Source organism: Anastrepha ludens, chromosome 5, assembly GCF_028408465.1.
Source record: "Anastrepha ludens isolate Willacy chromosome 5, idAnaLude1.1, whole genome shotgun sequence".
NCBI classification, from domain to species: domain Eukaryota; kingdom Metazoa; phylum Arthropoda; class Insecta; order Diptera; family Tephritidae; genus Anastrepha; species Anastrepha ludens.
The window spans coordinates 6,419,894-6,430,855 of record NC_071501.1 but is presented as its reverse complement, the minus strand read 5'-3'; the positions used below and the strand labels follow the sequence as shown (position 1 = coordinate 6,430,855).

Sequence of the window (10,962 nt, the reverse complement as noted above, 5' to 3'; positions counted from 1 at the left end):
GTAACCTTGTTCTATCATTGGGAGTTTCATGTACCAAGATTCGAATCTGCCCTTTTCGAATGGTAGTCACTTATCAATTCATTCGGCCATGGCAGCGATTAGTAGTCCTTTTAGTTGACAGAAAATATGAAAGAAATTAGAGGATTGGAGCTTAAGCTTGTATTGTAATTTGTTTCTTTATTTAAGCTTGCAATTATAATGTTTGTTTGCCTCTTGAATATTTATATGTAATTATATAAATTTTCCTTAGAACGCTTCCCACATTTTTTCATGTTAAGTCATAGCCATACCTCCTCCCTTTTTGTGTTGAAGTCTCTTTTTATAAATTCACGCCTCAGCCGTTACGAAGTAATAGATAAATATTTCAATTAGGGCATTCTAGAAGCAGAACTACTTTAATTTTGTATTTAACGCTAAAATACGGGCTCAGCTATAAATTACCCAAATAGCTTTTTAGAACAACAATAACATTAGAACTAAACTAAAAGTGCATTAGCGGCCAACTCATTTCGCTACACCGATTACAACTTCATTTGTTATGCATTATGCAAAATTTCCATGCGATAAGCAGTCCACCACAAATAAGCAAATTAATTATCGTAGAATTCTGGCATAAAGCGTACGTGTAATTTTACGGAATTTCCGACAACACCAATGATACCGACGCACCATGCGGGCTTCAGTACGCTCCATAAGGTTCGAATTCAAGCGGTGACAACACAGCTCCAGTACAAGAATACCAGCTGAAATTTCCAAAATAGTACAAATGAAAAGATGCGGGCTCATACACTGTGAGAAAGTGCAGAACAAACAATTAAATAACTCTTGATTAAGGCAACTTACTCGCAGCCGCATAGCCACAGAGTAGTACAATGAAAGCTCCTTGCAACATGCGCAAATTTAGTGGTTGTATGATTTGTGAATCCTGCGACTTGGACGCAGCCTCTGCGCTCTCATCTCCTTTGTTATTGGCGTCACTGCCACCATTTGAATTTCGGTTGTCATCGTTGGGCGGTGGTTCATTGTTGCCATTTGCCTCGGACTCTGCGGGGTGTAGGTTGTTATATTCCTTACCCAGCATACGCGATTGCGTGGCATATTCAGCATTTGTCATTTTATCCAAGATGCCGCCTTCGAAGAGGTGAATGATACTGTAAATGGGATGGAATGGAAATGACTTTAAGTGTCGGAAATGCAAAATCCACTGGTAGCGTTGGAGGTGATTTGAGGTGAGTTGAGGTAGCTCGGAATGGGATGAAATGAACGCAGAATGGAACGATATGCAATTCAGCTAAGTATTGTTTTGGATGAAATGGATGGACTCGGATAAAAATGGAATGGAGTTCAATTAAATGTTATAAATCGCATTGAAATGAATTCGTTTAGAGCCGAATAGAATGGATATGAAAGAACTCGGAAGTTATAAAATATAATGGAATGTAGTGTACAGAAGCCAAGTGACTGAATGGAACGAAGTGCAAATGTATGGAACATAGTGGGAGTAACAGCAAAAAATGCAGAAGTTAAGTCACTTGCATTGTCAAAGGTCCGCAGAAATTCATTAAATACTAAAGCCAGAATTGCAAAAGCAAAGTCCAAAATAAAATTTATTAATTACACTAAGGAAATAAAATTAAACGGAAATGGGAATGAAACAAAAGCCGTTATGCCAGAGCAGGAATATAGCATTGAACTGCGAATCCTTAAGAAATTTTGTAAAATACAACATTCACAAGGATAAACTTACACATCGTTCAGACTATCCAAGAAGGGACACCCAATCTGTACGGCCACAGCGGAATAGCGAGTGTAAAGTTTGTGGCTGAGCTGAAAAGTCTTGGAACCTTGAAGAAATAGAAAGCATAACGCACAGTTCGAAGAGGTTGAAAAGACTTTACTCAGTTCAGTATTATCTCACCAAATTGTTGTATATTGAAGTAGAGTGTCTCCCGTCCACCCAGCACCGCTTTATTTTCCAGTCCATCGGCAATCAGCATAATACCTGATTCCACCGAATCAATAAGATAGCCTTCCATATCCGGATTCTGTTGCTTCATGAGTGCATACAACTGACGAAATATCTCAGTGCCATTCTAAAAACAAAACAAAAAACGAGTCAAGAAAAAAAAATTACTTTCACTTGCCATGCAGCGCAACGCTAGCGAATAGTACAACCTCCAGCATTTCCAGCGATGAGCTTTCCTTCTCCACAAACAGTTGATAGCCATCGTGCAACATAGCTGTTTGCAGACGTTGCAACGTGTTAATTGGTGCTTCATGTGGCGGACGCGCAAATTGCGAGGTAAGCTGGGCGGAGTAGACATCAGCCAACACGTAGGTGGCCGCAATCCAGTAGACGATCATGAGAAACTTGGCGCGATAGCCATGATAAAGCTCCTTGCAGGCTACACCGCACGTCACGGCACAGCAACGGACAAGTAATGAAGCAAGGAGTGATAAAATAATTGAATGAAGTGGGAATGCAATAAATGTCAGCAGCAGCTGCTGAGAGGAAATGTTGACTGAGTGGACGCAAAATGCTCATTAAGAGATAGATAGAATGTTACGCAGAACTTCACACACACACACACACACACACACACGCGCACACACACACACACACACACACACATAGTTTAATACATTTACACAAAGTGTTGGGCCATTCGCTTACATTGCTTAAGAAATAGTTGCACTGTGAACCAAATGCATTTATCGAATAGATTGTGTGGTATTTCCGTCAAGGCAGGCACTCTTCCACGGCGCTCCTGTTCCTTGTATAGTTGCTGTTGTTGTTGTCGCAGTAACCGCCTTGTCAACTCGTTGTCGCCTGTGATTTCCTTGATGTAAGCCATGTGAAAGACCAACTCACCGTCCCGCTCCACATCGCGTTGCTGTAGCCGTTCACGAGGCTGCCGGTTTGCTTGTAGCGTCTGGCAAGGCAAATGCCATTTGTATGGTATTGCAATGATGGCATAAAATATAGGCCCCGAAAATATCACCGTCAATATAAGATAGGGCCAGACATCACGTTTGAAAGGCCGTATTATGGCGAAGGCTTCGTTGAGACGGCGCGGCGCATGTGTCGCAAAAGCGCCTGAATCGGCTAGTGTAAAAAAGGAGAACTCAACAGCCTTGCGACGCTCCCAGCTGAGGCTGACATCGCCCAGAAGAAAGTCGGCTAACTGGAAAAATTATAAATTAAGAATTAAAAGAAATTAATAAAAAAAAATTTAGAGGGCAGTAAGAGGAGTAAAACGTACTAGAAAATAATTGTTATTTGAAAAATTTGGCTAATGACCTTCTCAGGTAAAGCTAGTAGGAAGATAAGAGCAGAATGGAAGGATACGAGCGTCACCAAATATGCATGCGGAGGCACTCCGCAAGGTGGGGTACTATCGCCGCTATTATAGTTACTTGTAGCAAATGAACACCATTAGTAATGTGTGTGAAAAATAACACACTTAAAATGGTACACCAATGGACATCTCGCGCAGGGCTAGGGATAACGCCGAAAAACGGACATGGTACTTTTTACCAGGAAGTACAAGGCCGCGACGTGGAACCTCCCGAAGCTAGGCTACAACGAACTACTTCTCAAAGATCATGCAAGGTACCTCGGAGTAATACTAGTAAATTGCTGTAGAATGACAATATTGAGAAAAGGGTGAAAAAGGCCAGTAACGCGTTGTACGCATGTAAAAAAATGCTGGGAGTTACTTAGGGTCTATCACCCTCTCTGATGCATTGGTGCTACACGGCAGTAGTTAGACCGATATTGCTATATGGGGCCTTAGTATGGTGGACTGCGACAAGAAAACTGACATACTTAATGCCGCTAGAAAGGATTGAACGACTCGCTGCTCTCTGCATAACAGGAGCGATGAAAACTACTCCAACGGCGGCGCTGGAAATGATACTCAGCATGCCACCTATTGACCTTATGGCGGAAAACCTGGCAGCGAAATCCGCGAGGAGGTTAGTGGCTGCTGGAATATTCACCTGCAGAACCTTCGGTCACAGCTCGATAAGGAAAGTTGAGCTTAGGTTGCACAGACTACATGACTCCGTACTGGGTACCTGGTCACAAAGGCATTATGGGGAACGAAATAGTAGATAAGATAGCAAAAAGTGCTGTGAGACTACTATTTGAACAAGAGAACGACATACCAAAACCGCTAAATGCAATATACAATGAAATGGACGACCACATGAAAAGGCGAGTGGAAGCTAGGTGGACCAATCTGACCAAATGCAAAACAGCAAAAGTTGTGTTTAAAACTAACGGCAAAAAACTGACTCAATTCGTACTTACGCTCTCGCGAAAGGAATGCAGATCTATCATAGGTATGCTAACAGGCCACAATCTATTGGCTGCATATGCGTACAAGATAGGGATTGCTAACACGGACAAATGCAGGAAATGCAGAGAGGATGTTGAGGAAACTTTAGAACACCTTCTGTGCATTTTCCCCGCATTAGTAAAAAAGCTTTTAAAATGCCTGGGAGCCCCATTGTTTGAGGGTCTGGAGGACGTCTCATAAGCGGATCTCCCAGCGCTGCTTAGATTCGCCAAAAGCGCTGACATCCAACATGATGTCTACTTTCGGTATTCATAGAGGTCGGTCTCCATATGCAAAACCGTTTAACCCTCTAACTACTCTTTTACTGAACTTACACAGAGTTTCGTTTAAAAAAGCGCAAAGTAAAAGCTAAAGAGCTTTAAGCTAAGCTTAAAGAGCTTATCATATGAGTTATATTTGAAGTCAATTGCATAAGTATATACTATACATATTTACGCCTTACCCCGTTTTGCAACAGTCCAATGCCTCCAGTAAAGCTGTCATTCTCCACGCCTGTGTCATCGCTTCGCAATGAACCCTGAGTGCGGCCAGGTGCCTCGATATAAACGAATTGAAAATTCATATGCTGAGCCAGTAGATTTAGTAGGCAGTGATCGCGCCCACCAGTTACATTCACTTCAGTAAACTCAGCATAGTCATTATCAACATAGTCTTCGAACATGGTGGAGTTGATGGAATCATTCTCATAATTAACCCAAAACCACGGCGGTGACTTTCAGGAAAAAATGTTCAAAAATAAAATACTTAGTATTTAGTTTTAGTTTTAGTAGTAAAATAAATAATAGTTTTACTTACGTGAAAAACCGGCACCCGAAATACGCGTCCCTTAAAATTCGAATAAACCGTTGCTGCATTTGGTAGCAGTGGAACTTTCTGTAAACCTAAATTGTCACCATCATACCAGTTAACCAGGCGAAGGTTGCTTACACCATCGGGCACGGCTTGATTGTAGTAAATGCGAAATCTATAAAGAGAGTAGGGCTTCAAAATTTATGCATGTAACTTTCTTCAAGAAAATCGTGCAATACAGTTTATTATAGTGAAGAATACTTAATCCGCCGAAGTATTTCATTAATGAATGATCTGCAAACGGCATCAGAGTTTTTCTTACTGTACTAACTGCTCTTCAGTTGGTAAGTATAAAGGTCTGTTATGACTTTCTTTGGTCATTTTTATTCAACACGGGTACGGGGCATTAATGAAAACAAAATTACAATTAAATGGTATTTCACATCACTATGTGGCTGGTGAGCAATTGTGCTGTAGCGCTACACCGATAGACAGTATTGTTGGTAAGGTGAAAATACCGATCAGTTATTGGGCTCCAGAAAATGTTCGGTTCGGTTCGCCTTAAAGATCGATATTCGATCGTTCTCTAGATATAACGAAGGATTAGGTGGACAATGGATTAGGATTAGGATTAGGTTTTGGGGACAATCCATAAGTGATTTTATCTTATAGCCACTCGCTTTACCTAACGAAACGAAGATCGGTAATAGTATTATTGTAGTTGAGTTTGGAGCCGCGCTTACACCTTTCTTGGGTGTTTGGCCGAGCTCTTCCTCCTGTTTGTGGTGTGTGTTTTAATGTTTTACACAAATTAAAAGACCACCAGTTTTACGCCGCCTCCGAACGGTAAATGGTTTTTTACGAGAAGCTTTTTTGTGGCAGAAATACACTTGGAGGCTTGCCACTGTCTGCCGAGGAGTGAACCTGCGTGGTTTTAAATCTGTGCACTTCCGAATAGTAGTCACGTATCAACCCGTTCGGCTACGGCGGCCGCATAACCGCTAAGTATACGAGTACATGGGAATATCTTTATCGAATCGGGATAGATTCCTCGGCTAGTTCATTTTCAACTTTGTAGCTGTGGCAAAAACCATATGAAAGGAAAAACTAATTGATTTGCCGTGAATTCACTGATCTTTCGATAATCAACGGAGATAAATACCATTTTTACTTAGTTTCTCAATGATTTTTCACCAAATATGTCTGCTCACATCATGAGTTTTATGCCTCATTCAAGGGTGAAAATAGTTCTTTTATTCACGGCGAAATCTTCAGGAATACCGCCTGAGGCAAGGAATTCATTCTTCTTTTAGAGGCACTACAGGAGCAGCTGCGCATAATATAAGTAAGGAATAAGTATTTTTCTAAATGATTTCGGAACGCATCGTAGAGCCCAAAAGAGAGTTCATCAAATATGCTTAAAATACTGATAGTTTTTCTGCGGAGCATTAACTTTTTGAAATTAAAGGAATTCTGCTTCTAGTTAAATTTTGGTTTAGAGTGCAAGTTTTGCTTTTCACGTAGGTATGCCATAAATTTCAGTAGGATACTTCGACTGACGTCAGTCGCAAATTTTCGTAAAATATGATCAATCCATCTCCATTTACGCTCGCGAATCTCAATTTTAACTGGCCTTTGCCTACCTCAGATGAGGAGCTCATCATTTGACACTCGGTCATGGGGTCACCATAAACGCAAGATGACTCTAAGGCAGCCATTTATAAAGGTCTGAAGCTGTTTTGTAGTTGCAATGGCCACAAACCAAGCTTCACAGCCCTATAGGAGTACTGATTTTACATTGGAATTAAAATTTCTTAGCTTTGTTTTCGTGGTTAGTTGTTTGGAATACCATACACCTTTGAGTGGGGTAAAGGATGGCCTAGCTTTAATTATTTTTATTAACACTTACTAATTAACAATTCTTTATTTTTTTTTCTACGCAACACCATAGAAACAAGAGCCTTTCAAAAGACTCTTCGTCTCACTATACAAAGATCTAATAAAATAAAAAATGTGGAAAAAATCCTTTCAACTCACGCTTTCTTCCTCGGTCTCGTTATGACAACTGCCCTCATTGGCTCCTCAAAGCGTACCTCGTTGGCTTTCGGTGGATGCTTGGCGCCCCAATAGAATATGAACAAACTCAACCGATGTGACAGCTTACGCTCCTGTATGCGCGCGGAGAGCTCGTAGGGTGCGCTAAATATCAAATTGACGCTCTCAATCGAGCCTAATAGACTATCTTCGACGAATTTGAAAAACAAATCAGCCTTATCATAAATGACCGATTTGAAATTGAGTTTATGTAGCTGATAAATGAAATCGTCGATGTCCATTTGCATGCCTTCCAGCTGTGAATCGGTGGGGATTTCAGCTGTTGCAGGTAGTGGAGCATGACGAGTGGCGAAGTGAAATTGTGGCGCTGCTAGAATGGCTAATTGGCGGGGTTTCAAGCCATTGATAATTTCAGAGAGAGCTGTGGAGATGTTAATAATTGTTTGGTTTGTAAGTAAACACAGATATTTATATATAAAATATATTTTTTGTGCTTCTTAATTTTTTATGATATAATAATTTTTACTACTTCTACTCTTAGCAACATCCATGAATACCTATGGCCACATCGGATATATTTCTATCTGCATTGTAAGTGATCGCGCCATAAACCAGCCTCGATGGCCATACAATTAAGCACAGAATAAAAACTTTCATTTTCTTTTAGCTATTCAACAGTAGGTAAGTGGTCGCAGCAACGTGTATGGTTTATTAATTTTATTGCTTACTCTTCACATATTTTTAAGTTCACTTTCAATCAACTAAAATAACTTTAACTGCCCTCGGGCGCGCTTTTATATGCAGTTGTGGTTATGAAAATCCAAAGCGTGCACAGACACACATTTGCTTCATCATTCTACAATGTATGTGCATATATATTATATATATATGTATTTCCTTCTGCACATATTGATTTCCGTTCACGGTTTATGGCCTGCCTCTGGCCTGCCAAACATCAATTTATGATATGTTGATTGTCAATTATCACATCAACTTTAAATAACGCATGTCAGCAGCACTCAATATTCCTGCGCTGCGTCGACTTACAATATTTCCTCAAGCACATTTAAAGAAGAAAAATTGTGTGTAGCGCCAGCCACAGCTACTTCCACTTTTTGAAGCTTAATTTTTGCATTGTTTTGTCGTTTTGTTCTGTTTTGTTGCTGCCTGCAAGCTTTAAGTATTGCATTGTTCTTTTCGTACGCGCTGGCGCCTCCTCTTTGTTTGCCAAGCGCTGGCACCTGCAGACGTTGCTGTATATTAATTTTTATACATTCGCGTCTGCGGAGTTACAGGAAGGCATTCATTTTTATGGTATTATTAAAAAATCGTAAATAGTTTTACTTGATATGATAAAAACTTAGGAAAGCAGTTAAAGAGGTGCCTCCATATCTGAGCGTATGAGAAGTTGTACGTAAATACCAAATCTTGCATTCTAAAGCAATTTCCGATTATCATATATACTACTTAGGCATGCAGAATTCAACTGCTGACATACTTCCAATACTTACTTTATTTACAGCCGTGGACACATAAATAGCACACTTGGCTTTGTATACAAAAAGTTAATTTAATACTTAAAATAAATACTTTGCTACATAAAAAAGGGGTAGCTTTGAGGTAAAATCCCTTAATTTCCATATTAAGAAAAAATTAACTTCATTTTGCGTTTGATAAGAGAAAACTGTGCTAATATGCTGAAAAACTGGGACACAATTTGAAAATAAAGGGTGGTTAAATTTTAAGGGCCGATGTTGAATGTGAACCAGACCTAAACGTCAAGTTTTTTTCCACATTTGATTTCACATTTTTCAATTTTAGGCTAATTCAATTTGAACCATGGAAAGATACACAATCGAGCAACGCGTTAAAGTTATTCAGGCTTATTATAAAAAGGGGCGTTCAAATCAAAATGCATATCGCCCACTTCATCTTCAGTGATGAGACACATTCTCGCCTCAGTGGATTCGTCGATAAGCAGAATTGCCGCATTTTCGTGAATGATAATCGAAGAGTGATTGCCGAAAAAACAATGCACCCACAAAGAGTGACCGTTTGGTGCGGTTTATGGGCCGGCGGCATCATTGGACCGTATTTTTTCCAAAATGAGGCCGGTCAGGCAGTTTCTGTGAATTACATATGTTCACTATCGTGAGATGATAATGAACCTTTTATAGCCCGAATTGGAAGATAGGGATGTGGACGATATGTGGTTTCAACAGGACGGCGCCACTTGTCACACAGTTAACGAAACAATGGCTCTTTTGCGCGAAAAATTTGATGACCGATTAATCTCACGTCGCGGCGATGTCAATTGGCCGCCAAGATCACGTGATTTGACGCCGTTGGACTTCTTTCTTTAGAGTTATTTGAAAGAAAAGGTGTACGTCGATAAGCCAGCAACAATTCAAGAGTTAAATGATGAGATAATTCGGCACATTAACGGCATAAAACTTCAATTATGCCTCAGCGTCATCGAAAATTTGGACCATCGGAAGGAGGTGTGCCGCCGAGGCCACATTTTCGTTCCATACTTTCCACAATATGTTCGCATCTTTACTTTGGGATTAGGGTTAATGCAGCCTGGATTCCGGCCCACAAGTAATTAAATTGTTATTGATTATAATTGAAATTGATAAGTGAAGTTTTTACTTGAGGTCAAACCAAAACTATTTATGGGATTAAGATCAGGATTCTACTGGCCATTCTAAAACCTTTTTTGTATGAGTTATGACCGTTCGGAGTCGGCTTAAAACTGTAGATACCTCCATTTATATCAAAGCGCACACCACAAATAGGTGGAGGAGCTCGGCCACACACCAAAAGTGTAAGCGCCGATAATTTATTTATTTTTTTATGTTATTGCCTCACTACGAGGGTAGTCTTTTACATTTTGCGCCCTTTAATGAAAATAGAGTAAAATAATAATGAAAATGAGTTTATTGTTTTTCAGAATATTCTCCTTGGAAGCTAAGGCTTCAGCAGCTTCTTCAGGCGTTGTAGAACGTTGACTTGGCGTTTTATTTTTGGTACTCGGGAACAAAAAGAAATCGTTAGATGCCAAATCAGGGTTGTAAAGCGGATAACCCATTAATTTGTTCTTTTGAGTGACAAAAAACTCTCTTTTCTGAGCCTATACGTTAGAGTTGGCATTGTTTTAGTGAAGGATGATTCGACTTCGGCGGTAGGATTTTCTTAATTCTTCGAAAACTTCTGGAAAACAAATGCCTTAGTACCACTCAGAATTGATCATTTTAAGTTACTCTTGTGCTACAGTTGCGACATGCCCAGATTTTCCAAAACCGGAGACCATTTGCTTAGAGGTACTTCTTCTGCGAATAATTCTTATAGAATTAAGTTAGTCTTAGAATACCCACACAGTCGATTGCTGTTTTGTTTCCAGCTCATATTCATAGATCCAAGATTCGTCACCTGGTAGGATGTTGCCCATATTCGACGGACCCATGTGTTTTTCGATGACTCTTTGGGCCCATTCCAATCGACGAGGCTTGTCCGCAGGCAACAATCTTTGCGTCAGTTGAATCTTATACGGGAATAAATTCAAATCAATGCGGATAATTCATTGTAAAGTGGTCCGAACAATGTCCAACTGCTGAGAACGACGATTTTGGGATGCCCTTGGCGATGTCTCAACACTAGCCCGTACAAGAACAATATTCTCATCCGATCGCCTTGGTCGGTTTTGATTTGGCCTCCTTGGATTAGAAATAGCATCACCAGTCGAAAACCTTTC

General features: G+C 40.1%; 1 protein-coding gene across 1 annotated transcript; it reads right to left on the bottom strand.

Annotated features, from left to right (window-relative positions):
• Nucleotides 1-271: 271 nt before the first annotated feature.
• Nucleotides 272-7,959, bottom strand: LOC128863721 (ionotropic receptor 40a). The gene is made up of 10 exons (XM_054103028.1): nucleotides 7,766-7,959; nucleotides 7,191-7,629; nucleotides 5,160-5,328; nucleotides 4,807-5,076; nucleotides 2,675-3,185; nucleotides 2,176-2,405; nucleotides 1,919-2,093; nucleotides 1,748-1,844; nucleotides 844-1,151; nucleotides 272-743 (listed from the first exon to the last, which is right to left on the bottom strand). The coding sequence occupies exons 1-10, from the start codon at nucleotides 7,863-7,865 to the stop codon at nucleotides 595-597; spliced, it is 2,448 nt and encodes an 815-aa protein (XP_053959003.1). The 5' UTR covers nucleotides 7,866-7,959; the 3' UTR covers nucleotides 272-594.
• Nucleotides 7,960-10,962: the final 3,003 nt, after the last annotated feature.